The sequence below is a fragment of the Bufo bufo genome, chromosome 5 (genome assembly GCF_905171765.1).
Source record: "Bufo bufo chromosome 5, aBufBuf1.1, whole genome shotgun sequence".
NCBI lineage: Eukaryota > Metazoa > Chordata > Amphibia > Anura > Bufonidae > Bufo > Bufo bufo.
In genome coordinates this window covers 83,504,554-83,529,038 of record NC_053393.1, presented here as the reverse complement: position 1 = coordinate 83,529,038, position 24,485 = coordinate 83,504,554, and the positions used below count along the sequence as shown (strand labels likewise).

The 24,485-nt window shown below is 40.7% G+C and overlaps 1 protein-coding gene across 5 annotated transcripts in view; it reads right to left on the bottom strand.

The window, feature by feature from the left end:
- The window catches only part of RUNX1T1 (RUNX1 partner transcriptional co-repressor 1), a 142,751-nt gene that overhangs the window by 76,927 nt on the left and 41,339 nt on the right, over positions 1-24,485 (bottom strand). Inside the window, exon 1 of one of the 5 annotated variants that reach the window (XM_040432753.1) lies at positions 22,155-22,275. The exons of 1 other annotated variant lie outside the window; for it this stretch is intronic. Coding sequence is in view for 2 of the 4 variants with exons in the window: in XM_040432751.1 (XP_040288685.1) it covers positions 20,257-20,275 (19 nt within the window). In the remaining 2 variants the exon portion in view is untranslated. Of the gene's footprint in view, positions 1-20,256; positions 20,292-20,847; positions 20,889-21,958; positions 22,025-22,154; positions 22,276-24,485 lie in introns of those variants that run through there. 3 more of the 5 variants (XM_040432754.1, XM_040432752.1, XM_040432751.1) reach the window with 3 other exon arrangements.

Here is a 24,485-nt window from a genome sequence, read left to right as displayed (position 1 = left end):
GCTTGCTGCTATATATCAAGGACACTGGGGGAAATTCCCACCACTGGTGTTGACTAATTTCTCGAGTAATTCTCACATTCTCACATCATGGACATCATAGAAAGGGTTATAATGCTCAGATCCTACTTCTGACATTGTCTGTCCCATATGGAAGTATGGACATCATAGAAAGGGTTGCAATGCCCAGATCATACTTCTGGCATTGTCTGTCCCATATGGAAGTATGGACATCATAGAAAGGGTTGCAATGCCCAGATCATACTTCTGGCATTGTCTGTCCCATATGGAAGTATGGACATCATAGAAAGGGTTACAATGCCCAGACCATACTTCTGACATTGTCTGTCCCATATGGAAGTACGGACATCATAGAAAGGGTTGCAATGCCCAGACCCTACTTCTGACACTGTCTGTCCCATATGGAAGTACGGACATCATAGAAAGGGTTACAATGCTCAGACCCTACTTCTGACACTGTCTGTCCCATATGGAAGTACGGACATCATAGAAAGGGTTACAATGCCCAGATACTACTTCTGACACTGTCTGTCCCATATGGAAGTACGGACATCATATATAGGATTACAATGCTCAGACCCTACTTCTGACATTGTCTGTCCCATATGGAAGTATGGACATCATAGAAAGGGTTACAATGCCCAGATGCTACTTCTGACACTGTCTGTCCCATATGGAAGTACGGACATCATAGAAAGGGTTACAATGCCCAGATACTACTTCTGACATTGTCTGTCCCATATGGAAGTACGGATATCATAGAAAGGGTTACAATGCCCAGATCCTACTTCTGACATCCCATATGAAAGTACGGACATCATTGAAAGGGTTACAATGCTCAGACCCTACGCCTGACACTGTCGCTCTGGTGACCATCAATTTGATTTTCTATTAGTAGTGCTCTACAGGAAACAGTAGCTGACTGGCCAACTTCCCCTGACAAAAGCAACAGCAAACCAGTATATCCTTGGTACAAGGACCAAGGTAATAATGCTCGTTAGTGATGATCTGGCAGTGTAAGGGTACATTCACACGGCCTTATGTGTTTTGCGGTCCGCACATTCTGCAGAACGCACATGGCCAGCCCTAGAAGTGCCTATTTCTTATCCAACAAGAATAGGACATGCTCTAGAGTCTATCATTTTTGCGGGCCCGAGCAATGGAAGTACAGATGCGTACAGTACACAGTATGCTGTCCGCATCTTTTGCAGCCCCATTGAAATGAATGGGTCCGCATCCGTTCCGCAAAATTGCAGAATGGATGTGACCTATAAATACGGTTGTCTGAATGTATTCTGCTGCTGCGGATTACCCAATGAAAGAGCAAATGCTCGTTTATCGGGCAATCCAGATTTTTTAACTGGCTTAAAAATGATGATATGGTCAGAAGGGGGCCGAGCGATCACTCATGCCATCGTCTCCATACTGTGGAGGAGATCGCTGCATGTTAAAAGCAGTGGTCTCCTCCACTAACGAGCAGGCGATTGCTGGGAAGGAACACTTCCCTCCCGATAATCGCATGTTGGATCGCTGTATCTAATAAATCCTTTAGTCTCAGAGATCCCTTTGGGTTCAGGCAGAAGAGCTTTTCATTTACACAACCCACATACCCATGATATTGTCAGAGGAACAATACTGACATAAACAAAACCTATTTCTACGACTATAGAACCTTCTTAATTCAAGTCAACGACTAGCGAAAGAGGTCAGCACTCCCAGAAATGCAGGCAGGGTGAGGAGAGCCACATCCTAATGACCACAGTGTTCCATCCACCAAGGAAAAACAAGATAACAGTATCCCCTTCCTCTAAAAATATTTTCCAGGACTTAAATCAATGCTGTTTTTTTTTCATGTTTGAAATTCCAACTCGATTTTGGAAACCTCAGATGACTTTAACCTGGTTTCCATCTCTATTAATATGCCTGGGCCGTGCTCTCAAATCACCTTCTCCAGAGCAATTCTTTTGAATGGCAAAAACCAAAAGCAGAAAAATCAAAAAGCGGTGTTAAGAGATAATATTATTGATTTTAGCTTGACTCCTGTGATACAATGCAATTTTGTCGAGAGAATGTAAACAATTTGCCACCTGCTTGCTGGTGTCACAGAAATAGCTACTATTTTGAAAAATAAATTGGCAATTTTACGCTAATGAGCCAGCTGCAGAGTACACAAAAATTGGGTAGATGGTAGGAGAGTAAAAAGGTTTTCTAGATCCCCCGAGCATTGAAAAGGTTAGTTAATCATGAAACAGTTTAAAATGGTCAGTGGCAAAATAGCCTGAAAAGTCATTAAAATTGAATAAAATGGTAGAACAAGGCTGGAATGATTGCCCATTTTCTTATGTTGTAGGAACTGATCACAATTTGTATGTAATAGATTAAACATCAAATATATCTCTAAGCAAGGTGCAGATTTAGGCCTCATGCACACGGCCGTTGTTTGGCTCCGCATCCGAGCCGCCGTTTTGGCCCCGCAAAAAAAATAGAACATGTCCTATTCTTGTCCGTTTTGCGGACAAGAATAGGCATTTCTACAATGGGCCGCCCGTTCCGTAAATTGGGGAAGGCACGCAGGCGGCTTCCGTTTTTTGCGGATCCGCGGTTTGCGAACCGCAAAAAACTGAACGGTCGTGTGCATGAGGCCTTATTAGGATTTCCATTTTTGCTGCTTATATGGCACCAACCTATTCTGCAGGGCTGTACAGAGATAGTTATCAGTCCGTCTCATATCAGTCCCTTTCCACATTAGACCTCTCAAATCTAATTTCTTTCAAACACATTAGGGCCAATTAGCCAGTCCGTATGCTGTTAGGGTACGGCCACATGGTCAGATTTTCTGATGCAGTTTTAGAAGCCAAAATCAGTAATCGATCATAAAAAGAAAGAAAGTATAAAGGGCGATACGACTTCTCTTTTTTTAATTCATTTCTGGTTTTAGCTTCCAAAAGAAATCTGACCATGGGGTTGTACCCTCAGAGTGTGGACAAAAACCACAGTACCCTGAAGAAGCATACAAACTCCATGCAGATCTCCTTGGATGGATTTGAACCCAAGGCCCCAATGCTACAAACAACCGTTCTAATCATGAAAGGGGTTGTGTCATCTCAGACAATGGGGGCATATCACTAGGATATGCCCCCATTGTCTGATAGGTGCGGGTCCCACCTCTGGGACCCTCACCTATCTCTTCAACGGAACCTTGTAAGTCATGGAGGGTGTACCACTATTTTTGGGGGCCCCATAGAGATGAATGGAGGGTGGCTGCGCATGCGTGTTGTGCCGTCCGTGACTTTCAAGACGATATGCCCCATTGTCTGAGATTGGAATACCCCTTCAAGCCACTAAGCTCCTAGAAGAACTTAATATTGTTTTGTTAATTTTAGTTATCAGAACCTGGTCATGTGATCTCAAATATGACTAGCAGCCCAGAGCTTGCTCTAATATTTAAACAAGAACCCGGTCTCTACCATGTGGCTGACTTCCTATGAAGTACAGGATGACATCATCAACAATCAAATTTCTCCTGGCATCGTTCAGAACCCTACCATCCCTCTTTGTTTCGCTATATATCCCAGTATTATGTTGAAGATATAATGTCTTCCCTACCTAAACGACCAGGAGTGCAGATATATAGTTGGTGAGTGTATACAGTGATTAGCTGCAGTTATATAAACCTTCTGACTCAGAATGCCTGTACTATCTGTGTGTGCTGACTCTCAAGTGTAGTTTTATGAGATCTAGCTTCACACTGATCTCCCAGCATGTAAGAGCTGACAGGAGAGAGACACAGGCTCAAACTGCATCTCATAGGAGAACATGGAGACCCTGCAGTGTGAGAGAACAGCAGCTCTGTGTCACTGATCTGTCATGGCTACCCTCGGAGGACTCAGAGCAGTGCAGTGTGGTTAGACTACACCCCCTCTGTCTCTGCAAAGCCAGGCAAGATGGGTAATGTAGCATCCATTAGGAAAACCCTATCTGAGAGGAGAAGGAATGATCATCAATGTCAGATAGGTGCAGGTCCCATCTCATAAGCCAACTGGTGACGATCCTACCTCATAAGCCAACTTGTAAGGTACTTCAGGCAGTTTGGAGGCCAAATTTGTGCTGACAGGTTCCCTTTAAGGAGGGAACCCAATAAGCCCTATATCAATATACAGGACATCACATCTTTATTACTCATTTCTTCTGCTCTATGTATATCACAGATAAGCCATGTTTGCTCACTACTCATTGATAATCTGGTAAATCACCCAATGGGTGGCTTTCATAAAAACATCTTCCATCCACAGGAAATCGGTTGAGGGTGTTCCGATAATATCCCCAGTTTTATGACTATAGAGAAAACTTTGCAAAAAGTTAGGAGGTAAAGGACAAGGAGCTGAAAACAGCCCTGCGAGTCCTGACAAATGTATGTAAAATTAAATGTATTTAATATTAAGAAAATGTCTGGATTCAGCTACTTTGTGGACTCGGCTACAATACAGAAACATATGTTATTGCTTAATGTGAGAGGGGGCAATCGATTTCCAGGCAAAAAGCAGGATATTTCATAGTGTGCTTTGGAAGTGAACATTTTTTGTTACCGCTGTAACCTAACACCACAAACCTCATGAAAGTTAATTCATTCACCAACACCAATGATAAAGGCTTCCAACCACTCATGTCTCTGGTAACACAAACCATCTACACAAACCATAGCTGCACTGTATTTATATGTAACTTAGAGACGCTTTTGGCTTTTGTCACATTCTGTGATCATCGACACACTCATGCTGGGATGGTCACCGTCTCCATCCACATACCCCACCCTCATTACCCGGCACCGTCTGGACCAAATCACGATTCCAGAATTTTGGCTGCGGGCCCCAGAATATGAATTGTGTTAACATGTTCAACCTAGCTATGAAAAGTCTTCTTCGTATCCGGACAACTTCTATTTTAAAGTGATTCATCTAGAATCGATGACATTGGCTAGAGAGAAAATAATCATTCATTTTTTTGTTTAATGCTGTACATGTTATTACACACACTTGAAATGTCTTTTTTGCTGAGGTGGCCATTTTTAGAGGAAGTGCCGCCATATTGATTGCCACTGCACAGGTTTAGAAAACATGGCTGCTTCCAGAAATGGTACCACATCTGACCATGGGTTGTGTCTGGTTCTGCAGTTTGTCTCCAGTGAAGTAAATGGGTCTAAACTGTAATACTACACACATCCAGAAACCATAATTACCAAATGTTGGTTCTAGGTATTGATTTTCTAATATATGGCCGATTGTATGTTTTTGGATTTGTCCCTGATTAGAAAAATCCAAAAGTCCACAGGCTATTTGATGTATTGCATATTGCAGTTTAGCCCCATTCACTTTAATGGGGTTGGACATCTTTTGAGGGGGGGGGGGGGGGGGGTTGGCAACTACCCCCCCTCATGGCCAGACCTGCAAAAGGGAAGCATGCTTAACTGTTCTCTCTCGGTTCCTTCACTCTCCCTCCTGTAAAATGGCTGCAGCAGTGTCAATATGGATGTTGACAGGTGGGGGACCCAAGAGAGGCAGCTGAGGACAGAGGGAGAAGGAGCTGGGATCTAGCAGTACGCTTACCAGTATGCTTACATTTGCAGGTCTGGCCACAAGACAGGTTTGTCTAAATCCACACCCCCCCCCCCAAACAAAAAAGAAAATAACACACACAAGACATGGACAAGTGTGATGCAGTTTCTAGAGAAAGCAGCCGTGTTCTTATAAGGCCTCGTGCACATGACCCTCTGAAAATCGCGGATCCACAAACTACGGATGCGGTCCTTGTACCGTGTGCATTTTTTAAACTTTTTGGACACTTTGACTTCAGTGGTTCCATGGTCTGCATTTTGCAGATATATTCTATTTTTTTGTGGAATAGACAAAGAAAGAACATGTCTCATACTTGTCCACAAAATGCAGACCATGGACATATTGAAGACAATGAATCCACAAAAAATGTGAATGTAACACGAACAGAATCCGTATCTTGTGGATCCGCAATTTGCGGACCGCAAAATACATACTGTTGTGCGCCTGAGGCCTTATCTTGTACAACCTCACTAAATTTCCCTGTGAATTGGTCAGCAGACTATGGCTACTATTCCCATCAATACATAAAGCAGACTATATTCTTGTGAAGGGACACCTTTTATAATAAGAATATATGAGGGCATATATTTATGAATATATTCGTTAAACATGAATCACGGTCAGGAGTCTCAGAACATTACATTCATCTGTTTTTCTTCTACGGTTTTCTTACAGACATTTAAGTGAAGATACATGTGAATGAGATGAAACAATGGATTACAACTTATATCAAAGTAAAAGCATGCTTGTTTGTAGAAAAGGTACTACTATTTGTGCTGCTATCTATTTTCTATATACACCCCAATGTTGCGTCACCCAAAGAAACATCCCCATTTCCAGCTATAAGAGAAGAGCCAGGTACTGTATGTCTCGCAGATCAAACCCCCTATCAGTCCATCCCAAACTAAAGTAGACTATTGGCACACACCAACAAGGGACTATTTGGCCTAGATGTACGAACCATGAATTATTCAAGGAAAGCTAAAGGAATTGCAATGTAGTTTATTAAGCATTAATTGGAGCTAGAGAGTAAATGGAGGATGGCAGGGTTCCTCATCGTGGTTCATGCTGTAAGTATTACTATAGGTTTAAGTAATAGGATTACATAAATCTTATGGAAACAAAACCAAATCCCTTAATTGTGAAGTAATTTCCCAAACGCTTTATAAATAATGCACCCATAAATCTAAAAGATGCCGATCCCCATAAATTATATTTAAAAAAAAGTACAAATATACATATATAGAGAGAAGAAAGAGCAAGAGAAAGACAAAGAGTGAAGGGAGAGAGTGAGGAGGAAGGGATAGAGAGTGAGAGAGAGAGAACAAGACAGATAGAAGGAAGAAGAAAGAGAGTGAGAAAGGGAAATACAGTAAGGGGGATAGAAAGAGCAAGAAAATGGAGAGAGAGAGAAGGAGTGAGGAAGGGAGAGTGATGTCAAGGGAAGATAAGAGAGGAGACAAAAAAGACAAAAAGAAAAAAAAAGGTGAAATGAGGAGAAATACAGAATAGAGAGACCAAGACAGACAGAAGGAGGGAAAAAGAAAGTAAGAAAGGACAATATAGGGAGCAGGTTGGAAGGAGTGAAATAAAGGCAGAGAGAGAGAAAAGAGGTGAGGAAGGGAGAGAGTGATGTAGGGAGAGAGGTGTAAAAGGAGGGAGAGACATAGAGTAAAAGAGAAGAGAGAATAGAGAAAGACAAAGATTAAAAAAGAGGAAAGATTAGAAAGAGAACAAAGGAGGAGAAAAAGAATGAGAAAAGGAAATGGAGAGGGTGATAGAAAAGAACAGGGAGAGAGAGGGAGAGAGTGAAGGAAAAGGAGTGAAGGGGACAGGAGAGAGATGTAGGGAGAGGGGTGTGATGGGAGGGGGAGAGACAGAGTAAAAGAGAAGAGTGACATAGAAAAAGACAAAAAGAGCAAAGAATAGAGAGAGAACAAGAAAGCAGGAGAAAAAGAATGGGAAATAGAGAGAGAGCTAGAATGAAACACAGAGAGAGCGAATTAAAATGAATGAAGGACGAGAGAGAGAGATGTAGGAAGAGAGATGCAGAGGGAGGGAGAGGGAAAGAGATGGGGGAGGGGGTGTCCTGTGTTGTAATGCAGGGCTGTGAATGGGTTTTGCTTTGGCAATGCTAAATGTATTTGGTCCTGCCAATAAAGCTCTTGGATTTGGATTTGGATTTGGTTTTCTTTGAATACCATATATTCTGAGTGACTTACACTATGAGGGGATTACATGCCCCTTCAGCACAGTTAATAATGTAGACATTTCTAGAACCGCTATCGATCAAATTCTAAGTGATCAATTATTGACAGCAAACTTCACTTAAACATCAAGACTAAAAAGCATCCCTCCTAATGTAGTCCCTGTCCATTCTCTAGCGGCTGCAGATCTGTGGTATGTTAACTCAGCAGAACAGGATCATTACAAGTTTCCCGTAATTACAACCAAATTCTGTTTATTTATTTATATTCATTTTATGAAGAGGAAACGGTCCGCTATGTTATCTAAACAACTCATAAACCCAATATTAACAAAAGGTCGACATCTAGATGGTTCCTGTGTGTATCTACACCATCACACATGTACACAACTAACTGGGACCATATGGACCCAGCTAAGATATCCTCTGCTGGGGCAGGATACGCTGGAGCTTTTACAGGGAATTACCTATGATAACAAGTTGTTTTATTTTCCTTTCCTTATGTAACATGGTAACACTTCTGCTTTATGAGTAAAGGCCTGATGTCTGATCTATTCTCTGGACTCCCACACATCTAGCTAGACTGTAAGCTCCATAGACCAGGAACCTCATTCTTATAGTACTGCACTGCTTTCAGCTTTGCACATGTTGTATCCACATTTTTGGCTTAATTTTACAAAAAGAGTTCTGGAAAATGATTCTGTTTACATACAAGATCCTTAAGTTTTCATTTTTATGTGCCTTTGGGCATTAGTTACACGTTTTCTTCCCATTTCCTAAAGCCAGACAGAGACCACAGATTCTTATGTATAGACCACTGGTCTATAGGGTAGGGTCCTACCAATCAGAGACTGAAGCAGAATAAACTCTGCTCCACTTATCGTGGCTTCTACAAACCAGGGTATCTTTATATTTTGGGGGCCAGTGCAGCTAATATTTTTGTATTCTAATACATGTAGGACTGTCAATGAGAGCCTTACTTTCATTCTTTCTATTCAAAACTATCTGCATCTCTTACAGATCTTCCCCTCAGAGACACCTCATTAGGATACTACACTTTAAAAAACACATCCATCTAAACCATCCTGGGTATTGTGAAGTTATTGATTTGTAAAGTCAAATATCGACTTTTGTGCTGAAAGGAATTAGAGGCTTAAAAAGCTTGGAATCTGATGTCTCAAGGAAAAAGCTGCATATTAGCGAACTACATTCATGACTGGCCATTGTTGATCTTTCCATCTCAATCCTCTACACAAACCCCTGTCAAAAGTAATGATCAGGTTTTGTGTCATGGAAGGAATGCTAAACCAATCTCAAAGTGTGTGACAACGTACGAGTAAATGGTGGTATACTTGTGCTATGCCCCCTTTTAGAATTTCCCACTAGCAACTCAAGAGGGGCAACTATAATAAAATAAAACGTAACTTTTAATAAACCGTATCTAAAAAGAAGACAAAAATGCACAATAAATACAAAATAAACACAATGAATACCGGACTGGTTGGGTTGATACCGCTGACGGGGGGTGTTTGTGATGATACAATATGCATATCCTGTCCCTACCTTGCCCTGTCAGGTCTATTATGCCCTAATGACCTCCTAAATATGGAATCATCGCCCTGACAAGAGCGGCCTCGTCCAGAACCTTGCCCTGTTGCCAATCCCTAAAAAAAAACTATTAGGGGAAGTTGGTGGAGGGAACACCGGATATTTGTCAATACCCTCCCTAATACAAACCTCAAACAAAAACAAATAAAAAAATATATCATAAATATTCTCCAAAAAAGTCCCCAAAAAGTTTTTGAGAATATTTCTGATATATTTTTAATATTTTTTTGTTTGAGGTTTGGATTAGGGAGGGTATTGACAGATATCAGGTATTCCCTCCACCAACTTCCCCTAATAGTTTTTTTTTTTAAAAGATTGGCAACAGGGCAAGGTTCCGGACGAGGCTGCTCATGTCAGGGCGATGACTCCATAGCCGATGAAGGCTGTTCTCGGAACTGCCTGCTCCCGCTGACTGCATGTGTTTCAGAGCGGCTCGCGGCGCAGGCACAGGTAAGGACTTACCTCTGCATCGCCGGACTTGGGAATAAAGATGGCAGATCGCATGTGTTCGTCGGCGAACACTGCGAACTGGCCATCACTGGTCATTAGGGCATAATAGACCTGACAGGGCAATGTAGGGACAGGATATGCATATTGTATTGTATCATCCCATAAAACAACGGTATCAACCCTATCAACCCAACCAGTCTGGTATTTATGTGTCAACTGAATTATCAGCATACTGGTAAGATTGTTCCAATTTTTTTATTTATTGTGCATTTTGTCTTCTTTTTAGATACGATTTATTAAAAGTTAAGTTTTATTTGATTATGGAAGGAATTCTGTAAAAGGATAAGTAAGCGTACATGAAAAAAGTCTGGCCTAACTCAACCAAACATTATCTGGAGCTGCCAAAACCCAACTTTTCTCATTGGGTCACCTAGAGTTATTGGCCTCCTAATTCGTACAGTCTTGGCAAAATCAAAAGTAAAGGTACTAAAAAAAAGCCAAACATATATCAATGTTATAACAAAAACCACCAAATATTGCATATTGTTACATACAGTATATAAGGAATAGTCATTAAAATCGTGTTTACAAGCACAGACTTTGGGAAGATTGGTTCTCATTAAGGAGATGCAGCTGAGGATGGAGTTTGGAGTACTGGCAATGATCCATGGGAAAAATGAGTATGCAAATGAGCTCTCTTCCAAAAGGAATAAAACTCTTCCAAGTGACACCTACTGAAAGTAGGGTAGGTACCCCAAGACATCTGGCTACAGATGTTTATCCTGCTTGACTAATCTCATTAAAGGGTTGGACACTGATGTATATGTTAGCTACCTCCAATCCCCGGCACTAGTGAAGAAGTTTTGTACCTTCTTGAAGAGCGCAAATTTACAAGCCCAGTCCTGTTAGACATTAATGCAAATGCTGGTGTATGTCTAATTGTTATCTTGGAAAGCTTTTATTTATGGTCAGTTTGAAAAGAAGCAGACACACAGTGCATCAGATAAAGGGCGACATTATGAGCCAAAATAAGCACATCCCATCTCCATATGTTTACACATAGAAGCAGAATGGATTCTGTCTACATTGGGAACCGACTTCCTCCATAGAATTGAGAGCTGCTCATTATTGTGGGAAAGATATGAAATGATTTGGAAATGAGGCGTTAATTCCAGATAGAGGAGGGTTTTCTGGTCTAAACAAACCTCTCTCTTCCTCCGGGGAGACTAGTATATGTTGTTATTCCTTACACATCTGGTTAGCAAACAATTTTCTCTGCTTAATCCACAAATGCCAACAGGGTTTGGAATCACATTTGGAGGCAGTTGGCAGACAGCAGCTAGAGTCAATAGACGGGAAGATCTCAGATGCTTTTTATTCAATAAATATTATCCGCATGGATTACAACTACCAGAGTGATAACTGAAATCTAATTACTGCCTACCTTGGTGCTCAGTGTTAGATGGTGGATATAAAAGCATGGCTGTAGCATTGCTGCTTATACAGTGATTTATAATCATTGCAGTCATTTAGAATCCCTTGGGTAGTGGGGATACATCCTATTTTTCCATCCCAGGTGCCAATCCTGCTTTCATTCAAGGCTGTTATACATTAAAAGGGTTGGCCACTATACATTACTAGCGGCACGTTTGCTGGTAACAGAGACTAGAAATAAGCATTATTAAACTATCAGCACTGATGTCATATACAGTAGTTTAATATGAATATTTCATGTTTACATGCAGGTCCCCTGACCTGCTTGCCAGCGCTGCGCTCAATACATGGCTGCCGATAAAGGGTTCCGTCCATCTGTGGCCTCCATTCAATTACACTGGGGACGGACAGGTGAACTAGCGCAAGCGCAGTCCATTCCCTGTGTAAATGAATAGAGGCCATTGATGGACGGAAATGGGCCCGTCGTGGGCCATTTTTGGAGCTCAGAGCTGGAAAGCCGGTTGGCGGACCTGCGTGTAAACATGAATTATTCATGTTAAGCTATCAGCACATGAGCAATTCGTCATGTAAACTGGTCAAGCGTTTTTATGACACTATTAATGGTAAAAATAAATATTTAAATAAATAGATAAATTGAATATAAGAATATCTGATAAATATGCCAATAAAATTCTTATGCTAAACACGTCTTATAGGTGATAAGTGTTTACTCACTGGGGATTGTACAACTGGAATCCCTACCTATCGCTAGATTGGAAGTCCCATTTAACCACTCTTTGAAAGGAGCTACTCAGCTATCTCCGTCAGTACCATAGCCTTAGAATAGAGTGTCAGCACACATATACCACCATAGAAACATAGAATGAACCATTTGGCCCATCTAGTCTGCCCTATTCCACTCAAAGAGGGGACAAAAGATGTCCATTCTAATGAATGTTGGTGGTCTGCGATCAGACACTTATCACATATCCTATAGATTATTGGACAACCCCTATGAAGATCCTTAACATTTTCTTTTATTGAGTGTCCTACTTAAAATTTTACTAGACATTTTTGCAGTATAGACTTGTAAAAAAGATGACATATGATGAAGTGAGAACCAAAGGAACAGATGTTGACTGGCTGATGATGAGCGTTAAATTGTTGAAAAATAGGATCCACCAAAGAAATGTGCAAGGGAAGCTCAAGTCTCAAGCAGAATCCCTTCTGACCAGCCAAGTACTAACAAATCTCCAAATCAAAACTATATGAAGATGGAATTGGTAGGAATGTAAATGGCTGTTTCGGAAAAAATCTCCACTTTACGTTACTTTCATCTTTTCAAAGATCCTGAGAAAAATAAAATCCTTATTGGAAAGTCATAGACTGATATCTGCACCACCAGCTGTTAGTTGGTAACTATTTCTTAAGACCATCTACACTAAAATTAAGGGCTCCAGTGGGATTTCATTGTGTTGAATAACACACATCTCCCTTACAAGCTTGGTATGAACACTATGTAGACAATGCATTACACCAAAACTACTCATACAACTATAGGTGGAAGCATCCTTAATGAGCACAACACATAAGTCTAGATGGCCTACATCTACGTTATTACATCAATTAGTAAACTTAATGATCCAGTACTGAAACTGGGACCAAAAAAAAATCCAAAACAACACCCAAAAGCATTATCATTCTAAATGACTCTAATTGCTAATGACTGAATTGTTCTTTAGATTTGATAAGAAATCTTGATCAATACTTGGGTCAGTCCATTAGAATTATATTTTAAAGCTCTTGATCTCCAGGAAATAAACTTTAAAGATCTAACTATTCTACCACTGTGAAAGCAAATGGTAGATTTCAATAGACTGTGTTCAGTCAGAGGGAGGCGTTCTGGTGATTAGCATTATTGGAAAGACTAAGACTAAGAGGACTGGTGGATAAGGCATCTATTAATTTGGGACTGAAATACTTGTTTTTCAAGATAATATAGAAAAGGATCTGTTAACATAATTCTACCCACAATCTATGGAGTAAATGTTGAAAACCTCCCTTTGTTCTCTACTATGACATATTAGGAAAATGTGAAAGGGCTGAGAAGGAGGGTTTCATGACATTTTCTTCTGGATCAATAATGTATTCTTGGAAGGTTGGGTTGACTCTTAAAGGTTCTTTGAAAAATATTTCTGATTCTGATCATGTGCTAAAAACAAAACATATGACTATATATATGGGGCTTTATGAAGAAAACGCTGCATTACTAATAATGGTATTCCCTCCTGAAACTCTGAAAATATATAAATAGTGTAATAAATGGGATAAACAGACTAGAGAAGGACAGAAGGCATTTTTGCTAAGTGTAGTGACGACTTGGCAATATACCGGCAAGTAAGAGAAAGTGTGGAAAATCTGCTCGTTCACCACAAGGTCTGAGTGTCCATATTAAAATTGGTGTAAGCTGGTGAGAACCACATGTCCAGTGAGGTGACCCCTTAACAGACAATCCTTGGTCTTTTAAGACCATACATAGGATACTGTATGATAGATACGGTTGGCCACAAGCAACGGACAACATGCTGTCACCATTATTATTATTATTATAAGATATTAAGCTGACTATACATATAATTTTTGACTAAATGCTCATTCAACTGACAGCTATGTTCCAATTCACCCATACACACACATACTTGGATCTGTCAAGCACGCATGTGTTGCGAATGGGAGATGGGAGAAAACTGCTACCAGACACCTGGAAATCCAACATGTCCCTTTTCTACCCTGACATCGACCCTGACATCACAGTGGACCACCTTCTGTGACATCCATATGCCTTATAAAGGCATAATGAAAGAGGTTGTCTTCATAAGATTTTATTTATTCATGACCTGATTGCCTCACCTCTGAAACACCTTCATAAAAGACAAGAAAACACTGCAAATACCAAAAAGTTGAAAGCTGCTACAGTAAATAGACAAGGTCTCTTAGTCCCATATTCACAGAACTGTAAAGCTTTATAGAAATGAGAATAGTTTGATAATTATTAGTAGGTTTGAGTGACTCAGGTTTGGATTGTTGTATCCGAACCCGATTCTTTTTAAAACTTCGTCAAGAATATTGGCTCCGTCCTACTCTAAAATGCATTGCCTCTGCAGAGATCTTTCCAAAGTTTCAGCAAATATGAGCTCTTCACATCCCTACACAATATATATTCATCTATTACCCATGCCTTCCATTAAAACTACATCTAGCTGTTCTAGGTCCAAATTAATTTAGGCCCTGCAATTTTTAGGCAAAAGATCACTTTAAAAATTTAGCAATGGTGAGAACACTAAAAAAAATTGCCTTAAAGGGGTTATCAAACCCCTACAATGCCCCCCAAAATGTCCGGGCCCCTCATACTGGTCATACTTACCCCGCTCTCATGCACCCGCTTTGCTTCTGATGCCTGCATGGCTGCCTCTGCATCTTCCCGTTGCGCAGATCAAAACATCAGGCACCGGTGGAAGGGGGGGCAGCCAATAGCAGGCCGCTACGGGAACCAACTCCCTAGCATCGCCCGTTCCTGTCCTGGTCTAATATTGCTTAACCCCCCCCCCAATGCTTTGATGGGGAGGAGCAGAGGCGGCCGTGCAGGCATTAGGAGCCAATAGGTATGGGTATGTAGGTATGACCATTATGAGGGGCCCGGGCATTTTGGGGGGAATTATAGGGGTTGGATAACCCCTTTAAAAACCGAGCTGCTGTAAATGCCAAATCAATGTTCAGCAGATGGTAAAAAGGTTTACGGTTTTCAATAAAAAATACGCTAGTATAATACACCAGAAAGATGTCTTTGTGATATATCACTTGACTAAATGGAAAATACGGACATGTTATAAAAAAATAAAATTGAAAAAATAAAATAAAATCGGGGTTCTGGCTGTGAGTTGATGGCTCATTTCTACTGGGACCATCTTAAACTTATGTGCAAGTGTTTTGAAAATTTCACATGATGTAGCCATGTGTTAAAAATTACAGTCAGTTAAGTTCTCCGCTAAGAAAAATATGTGGCTAATTTATGAAATGCACTCCACGATGGGGATGTCTTAAGTAAAACCAGATTCTAAAAACAAATCCATTTTTGAAACATGAACTTTGAAAAAGGAACGGTTCCAAGCACATCTGGCGAGCAGGAGCCTAGAAAGGGTGGTCTGACCCAATGCCAAGACATCTTCTAAAGGAAGGTTATTATTGCTGGCCGATGCTGACTGATAACCGACTGTCCTTTTATGGAAACAGACTCATATTGAGCCACGGGCGATAGAGACATATTTTGCAGGCCAGCATCTGTTCTTCCTATTGCTATACTAAAACAGTCCAACCTGTGCAGCTTTTATATGAGCATCGGAGAATAAACCTACTGAATCATTTATCAAACACATCCTACAATAGCCAACTCTCTCTGCAACATATACTGATTTCTATGTCTTCTGCCTGTGCCAATGGATAACCGTTTATGTGCCTCTGGACCTATTACCTCTAATTATTTGATTAAAATGAGTTAATAAGGGATTTAAAATGAATATTTAAAAAAAAAAAAAAATGGGTGCAGAACCTTATTTTACAATACGGAAGACAGTAAGACCTACTGAGAAATTATTTTTGACCTGCAAGTAGCACCTACGGGGTGATCATAAAAAACAGCATGCGTGGTGGACCATGTCACCCAAGTCCCACCTATCATTATACTAATGCAGTTGAGAAGATAAAAGACGAGATCTGATTGGCCATTATGTGTAATTTTTGTATTACTTTTCATCTTTTTTTTTTTTTTTAACAAGCCTCAAAAGGTTTTAAGTTTTAAACTGGAAACGTAGGAGTGTGTAATGTCATGGCACCATCTGCTATGTAGATACACAGATGTACGGGAGCTCCCTACTAGACCAGTGCTCTACATCTGTGTCCCTGTATTGCTCATGTCTGCTGTCAAACTGCTAAAACATATTTCTTAACCTGAATTAAGTAGAATATTCACGGTCAAGCTGATGGACCTGCATGTTTCCTGTGTTCCCTGGTGACTCTATATACACTATAGAAGACTACAGGCATTATACATTGGTGTAATGTATTGATTGGGTACAGTTTCAGTTTAACTTGGTAGGAATCCCCATAATTGGAACCAGAGGTACCACCTAGGTTCCAATAATATCCTTCGGTGCAGATTACATTAACCCTGTGTATTATTGAATGCAGGATCATTTACTTTTTAGCATATAGTGCAGCGAGTTGTGACATCTCATCCTAGGTAAATCACTTCATATGTTTGGCATTAGGGACATCTTTGTACAAGGGCATGAAGGTACTGACTCCCCTTGTTGAGATCAAGCATAAGGAAAGCAGTCCTTAAAAGGGTTTTCTGGGATTACTATGATTTATAACAGATGTGTTAATGTAGTTGCTCACCTCATGTACATCGTCCCTAAGTAATTTTTTTCTCTCCTGACCCGTTTTCACCATTTTAAACAAATCACTCTGGCTTGTTACATCCTGTATGTAGCACTTCCTGTTGCTGTGTCCAACCAAACCCATGATGCACTTCTCCTTCCTCTACCACAGCTCCAGCACCGCCCCTAACAACGCCCAGCTAGTTTATAACTCCTCCCACCCATCTGGCTACATAGACACTCCCTTATCACTGTCGCTGATGCTGCTTTGACACACCCATGGACATGACGTCACAGGAAAGAGCCGCATGGACACGGTCATGTGATCACAGCCTAGACTGGAAAATAGGAGCAATAAAAGGTAAAAGAAATACATTACAAAATGACAGCGACCTTCATACATGATTATTTTAAAGAATGTTCATGCAAACCAGGAAACCCCTTTTGAAGGCAATGCTCTCCAGGAAATATGCAAAATAAATCTAAAAGATGTAACGACAACCAATGAACATTACGGACCTAAGTCACATGATGTGTGTGTCTGATAGAGGGAGTATCACTAGAGACACAGGTCATTGTAAGGGAATGCAATCTGTGCACATGGCTACGGAGTATGTTGGCGCTGTTTTTCAGTATCAGTACATACCGTCTGCTAGTCTGCTAATATGTTATAATGAATGATGTGGCCAAATCTCACTACTATATCACTCCAGACTTTGTGAGTCTTTCCTTTAACAGTTGCTAAGGGCTAATTACGATTATTAATGTCTTATTAATTGTTAATATTAAGAAGCTCTATTCAGTATATCCCTTTGCAATTTGTAACCCAAATTATAAATCTAGAGAAAAATCACCTAAATCACATGAAAACATATGATGGACCCTCCAGGCAGCCTACCACTTACATAACACCATGTAGTAGGCCTAAGATCTAGCAGATCTGGCCTAATTCATCCTGATATCACAATGTGTTACCCGTGGCTTCACATAACACTGTAGGTAAACCTACAGCGACATCACAGCTCTGCTACATTTGGACTTGAGAAAGCCTTAATACGTTTCCAAAGAAGACACTGCTTTCTGCAGAATTAACTGTGTTTTTCTTTTTTTTTTTTACATTTACAAATTATGAATACTGTATCGTAAGCCGAGAACAAGTCTTGTTTGGCTTTCATTTGTCCGCTGCAAAATATGGCTCATTGTCCTGAATGTTAATTACATAGAGGAGGTGTTTTACATATGCACGGATAATGTCACTACACAGGGACAACACAGGGTTAAAATATAGACTCTCAAATTATTTCTAGACTGAGTCAATGTATGAAACTCAATATTGAGCGGACTGCTAGAACTTACATTGAAAATTATTTTGAATAGGTAAATGAAAAGTCTCAAATGATTAGAGTGATAAAAGATAGATATGCGATAGATAGATAGATAGATACTGTAGATACTGTAGATAAATATATATGATATCGATAGATAGATAGATAGATTGAGAGATAGATACATAAATAGATAATAGATTGATAGATTGAAATATAGACCCTAATTAAGCACCATACAACATAGATAGATAGATAGATAGATAGATAGATAGATAGATAGATAATAGACATATAGAGATAGATAAGATAAACAGATATGAGATAAATAGATAATAGATAGAAATATAGGCCCTAATTAAGCACTATACAAGATAGATAGATGGATAATAGATATGAGATAGATAGATAGATAGATAGACAGATACATAAATAGATAATAGATTGATATATTGAAATATAGACTCTAATTAAGCACCGTACAACATAGATAGATAGATAATAGACATATAAAAAGATAAGATAAACAGGTATGAGATAGATAGATAGATAGATAGATATTAGATAGATAGATAGATAGATAATAGATAGATAGATAGATAATAGATAGATAGATAGATAGATAGATAGATAGATAGATATTAGATAGATAGATAGATAGATAGATAGATAGATACAGTAGATAGATAGATGATAGATAAGAGACATATAAAAAGATAAGATAAACAGGTATGAGATAGATAGGAGATAGATAATAGATAGAAATATAGGCCCTAATTAAGCACCATACAAGACAGACAGATAGATAGATACAGTAGATAGATAGATGATAGATAATAGATACAGTAGATAGATACAGTAGATAGATAGATAGATAGATAGATAGATAGATAAATAGATAGATAGATAGATAGATAGATAGATATACACAGATAGATAGATGATAGATAATAGATACAATAGATAGATAGATAGATAGATAGATGACAGATAGGCCTCTTTTCTACGATAACACTGCAACCTGTTCAGTTTTCACAAATACACATTTCAGCGAATGATATCCGACTGCGTCCGATACTTTGTCCACTATAAGTTATAACCAATCATTTCCATTAATAATAACTTCCACTAAACATGAACCCAACTGCACAGGCGGCCAGCAAGGGGTTAAAGATGTAGTCACCGATCCCATTAAAGGCAGATATCCCAGCGATCAGCAGTACATCAAATCATGTCTCTAAGCAAAGCACAAACGTGACCGCTGAAGCCAATATAGTTATGAAAATGCTGAAATATGCAATAAACAGATTGAGAGGCAGCTCATTCTAGCGAAGAGTATTAAAAAAAAACCCTACAGATGGGTGTCAGAAATAGCCAAGTGTCAGATTCGCTCAAGTATTTCTCTTTTGGCACATGCTCACAGTCACAGCTGTGAATGTATTCTCTGTTTCCAAGTGCAAGCCTTGCTGGCATTCACTGCAAACATTTGAAAACACTAGTGCTTGCGTCTACTTTTAGAGGAAGGCAGTAATAATTTAAGCTTGTTTAACAAGGAATTTGGTATAAATACCGATGACAGATTCAATTAGGATTATTTATATCATTTTCGTTATGTATCAGGGGGCATCTGGCTTAATCTGGGCACAGTCATGCTACTGTTTAATGTGACAAAACCATGCGTGCCTCCAACCGATCCCGACTAAAGGACGGCATATTTATGACAGGTCGAGACATTACGTCACAATATGTATCACTCAATAAATAAAAAAATAAACAAATAAAAAAAAACAAATAAGAAAAAGATATATAAACAGAATATTCTAATTTAGAATAAAACAATTGCAGGAAAAAAGGTGCAGGAGCCGTACCGTCGTACAGGAGTGAAACGGGGCTTTAAACGCATCCTATCGAATATATAATTAAACCTCCAACCATAAAATCAATTGAGGTTTCTGCACCTTGTCGCTGCTGCCGCCTTCTTGCTGTAACCACACATGCCAGCCCGGCGCTGTGACCACAGCTCAACCCTGAAGAGCAGACATTCTTCAAACAACTGCCAATACCTTCACACAAATGTGGCCACAGCAAGCTGGCAGCCAGATAAGGTTTCAAAACACCATCTGCGCCGCTACACAGGCCGCGCAAACCGAAAAAGCAGAGCGCCCTACCTAAATAAGAGCGAGGCATCAAGCAAGCAAGCAGCACATTCTTCCAGGGCCTGCAGCAAAGAAAGTGTTACACAGCCCACCTTGTCCCCTGACACACTCACCCAGGCCATGCTCTTTCCATTGGCCCTCTCCAGCTAAGCCAGATGTGTTTGTACTGGCAATGTATCTTAAATTGGGGACTGGACACGCATCCAAGATTAATATTTTCTTCTACATATTTCAGCAAAAAAAAAAAAAACTAAATCATTCCCAGCCTCACTATGTGTGTAACTAGTTCTGCCTGTAGCACCGTGCCCAAATAAGAAGTGCTGTAATACTCCATTTATAGCCAGGAAAGCGCCATATCGAAAAAACGAAGAATAATTCATGTCTAAAACCTACAGACGACACGGTGTAAAACCGGTCCACCCCGGGTATCCCCATATATTAGACATATGGCGCACCTATAGGCACAGCATCTGAATGCATACATACCGTATGTGCCTACATCAATAGATATAGTAAGTAACACACATCTACATGCAGTAATACTGTATCGATCTAACCAAAGCATCCAAGGTTGAAGAAGAAGAAGGAGACATCCTGACTTACCAGGCATCCTGCACAGAGAAAGCCCTGGGAAGCAGCTCTCCCTTGTCCTCTCTCTCTCTCAGATCTAGAGGCTCCAGCTCTGGACTGGCTGCCTGGCCATGCGGGCTGCTGGCTGCAGGCAGGATGATGCTAGACAGATGGAGAGCTGACACTCCGTATTGCACTTGGAGCAGAAATGTGAACGATGACAGGAGCACATGTGGCCTTGAACCCAGCCCTGTCTCTTCAGGCAGAACAATGACAGGGATGTGTGTGCAAATTAGCACAAGCCCAGGTCTCTCCTGCTGACTCGTCTCACTCTATCTAGCGTCAGGACGGTCTGCCTCTTACAATTCACTGATTACCATCGCCGCCGTGCTCGACGTAGCGCCATCATCTTCCGTGGGGTCGTACAGCATAAAACGAGAGAGAGAGACGACGGGTAACCAGATCATTGCAGGCGTTACAATACACAGTCCGGAAAAAAAAAATCTATTAACCCTTCGCTTTATTACCTCTGACAGGTCACAAAACCAGTTCCCGGATTCCTAACGAACCCCCCCTTCCCCCCTCCCCACCAAACCCAAACTCCGTCACACAATTACCTGTAAACACGCTCTTTGTCTGGCTTCAGAAATGTCACAATAAACAGTTTTTTTAATGATTATTTTTTTTTTTTCTTAATAGGCCAATTCATCCCACTGAACAAAAGTATCCAAAAGCCTTGTCTTTGTTAGCCCTTGAAGTATGTGTAAAAACACGCTCAGAAGAGGGACACAGCGGTCCTACCCCCCCCATGGAACCACAGATTGATAGTCTCCAAACATTTACAGCTTGTGCTATTTTACCTTTTCCATGCTGATCCATAGGAGATGAAAACAAAGTATCTCCTGCGAAGCCTTTTCAAAGCTTAACAATCATGTCCTCCTGCTCGTGAATTTTGTACACCCTTAAATGTTTATCCTTCCAGTGAATAACGCGAAACCTCTCTGGGTTCAGTGCACTCTTCCCTAATAAGCTTTAATGGACACCATGATACATAAAGCTGCAGGCTTTTGTTAGGCTGCTTTATGGAAGGCTGGCTATTTTCCTCTCAGCAGTGGCTCTTTAGTCCTTTGTATAAGATCCTTACCTCATAGGAGAAACATACGCCTGACAAGCCTGTCTTATGTAGCACGCTCAGGTTTCTACAGAAAAGCTGAGCCCCAGGAACATAACTGCTGCTTCAAACTCTCTCTTTGAACATAACCCTTCCTAAACCTCAGCAGCGTCTGTGAAGAACATCTTTGCAGCACATGAACAGCACACGCCGCCTCTCTATAAAGTACCTGTGCCAGAGTATGTTTCAGTCAAGGAGAGAAGGAGCAATTATTAGATTCCAGATCTTCAGGAAGTCCCTTCTGCATCATTCCAGCAATGCTCAAGACACACAAGCTGTTCCTTTAACTCTTGCAGCCTACAGTCCCCGCTCCACATCCATCTCCTCGATAGTCATTTTCCATGCGGCAGTGCATTAGCTGATGTCAATTTCAACCCAAGCCTTCTTCTATACAGTCAACTAATGAGATCTATGGTGTTTAAACAGGGACAAAATGTCCCCTCCTCCCTGACTGTCTTCCTCCTCCGTCTGCTGAACAGAATCCTCTCCCCTCTGCTGAGACATACAAGAGGGGCAGAGCTGACTTAGGCACCTTAAAAGACCGCAGAACCCCCCAAATCGTCGGCAGCAGCTGCTAATATGACTCAAACTAAAGGTACGCGCGCTGACCTACGGCGGTCTGCACACTACCGTCATCTTCTTTCCAGGCTGGTTACAGAGAACATTAGAGGTGGAGGAGACATCAATTTTGCTTGACTGTCGCTTTAAAGGCTCACGTAGTCAAATTAGAGATAAAAAGCAAAAATCAAAAGTCACAATCAAGCGAAACATTGCAAGGGACCCTGTACAGTCCTAAAAGAGGTTACATTGACCATAAAAAAAAAAGTAGAAAGGAGCAATAAACAACCTAAATGCAAATTTTATCTTTTGCCTTTATTCACAATTCAGTGTCTGCCGCATTAATGTGATCATCCGGGGCCCCCCCCCCCACCCTCCCCAAGATTTACACTGCCTCACCATTCAATGCTGGTCACCATGAGACCAGCCCACCGACTGTTTAACCCTGTCCCTTCCAGGTTACAGTCAATGACAGTATCAACTGCACGTTCCCACCCGACTAAAGCGCAACGCCTCCGAGAGAAAAATCGGGGATGAACAAAAAATTGCATGACGCCTTGACTTAAAATTCACCTCCCATCAGCTGCGTGATTATGCATCCTTTCCTTGCATTAAAAAAAAAAAAAAAAAAAAGCTTTTAAAGTCGTTATCTGACTGGAGTAATTGCCACTTTAAATTGATCCACGTCAACAGAAGCAGGATCCCTGGGGATTGTCACCTTAAAGCTGGTTTTAGAGAAAGGTTTGACAGGATGCCTGAGCATCTGAGACTACTTCAGGTTTTTTCCCCCTCCAGCAGCCAGCTGCAAGCTCACTTTTACCCCCCCCCCCCCCTCATTATTTAATAGTTGCAGACTTCAACCTTTTTGGCAGCGCTCCCTGAATACATATTCCTTGATAGGTGTTTTTTCTTTTAACACAGCTACAATAACAGTTTGCATCATTTAAAAATGTATTTATAGGTCAAGGCGTTAGAAGACACAGATCATCTCCAAGATGGATGGAGATAAAACACAAGACACAACGTGGCTGGGTCTATCGCTGTGTAAAGAGAAGGTACCAAGAGACGTTTTCATATACATCTTAAAAGCATCCTAATGAACACGTCTACTGCGGCGTCTTCCCAAGCCAAGTGCTAAGCGGATAGATTGCAAAGTGGACAGATCTGCAGAACTTACCAGCATGGCCTGACTCTAACGTACTATAAAAATGCATCTGGAGGGCGAGGAGGACTGCAGTGACCAGGAGTCAACGAGGATGTGGTGCGTCTGCTTTTGGTCCTGGCTATGTTCTCCTACTTATAAGCTGCTCTGTTGTGATGCATGGAGAATTCATGACTTCACGCAGTGGGTATTAAGTGAGAGCATTGTAAAGAAGCTGACACCTGATTGATCCTAATTGAAAGCAATACACCCGACCAAATACACTCCTACCACATCTGCTCTTTCCTGCCACCAGCTATTCAGAGCAAGAGAATAGTCTCAGATATCCTAACCCATCCAAATAAAGGCGCTCTTCTAAAGGGAGGGGGGCTGCATTAACAGGGAAAACCAAGGGCCAGAAACGGTTCAAATGGCAAGTTTTACTCCTTGTTGGCTTTAACAAAGCTGAATAAGGTTTTTTTTTTCCTTGCCTTTCTATGTGCAAGACTTGATAAACTGAATGAAGAGGCGGCACTCAATGATCGGCCAAGAAGCATTGATGAATGGTCAATAGACCTCAGCCTAGGGTGGGCTTCATGAGTTATTGGCAAACCAGCTTGGATGGGCGGACTTGCTAATGTTCGCATTCTCCACTCTCAGATCTCTTTCTACCAATGGAGACTTCAATGATCCCTTCAAATTAAGGGGGAAAAAAAGGACAAGCAAATTGCTGGGGCTTTCAGATTCTAATTTGTTCAATGTTTTCTTCAGTTCCTATAATGTTCCAGTTCTCCTAAAGTG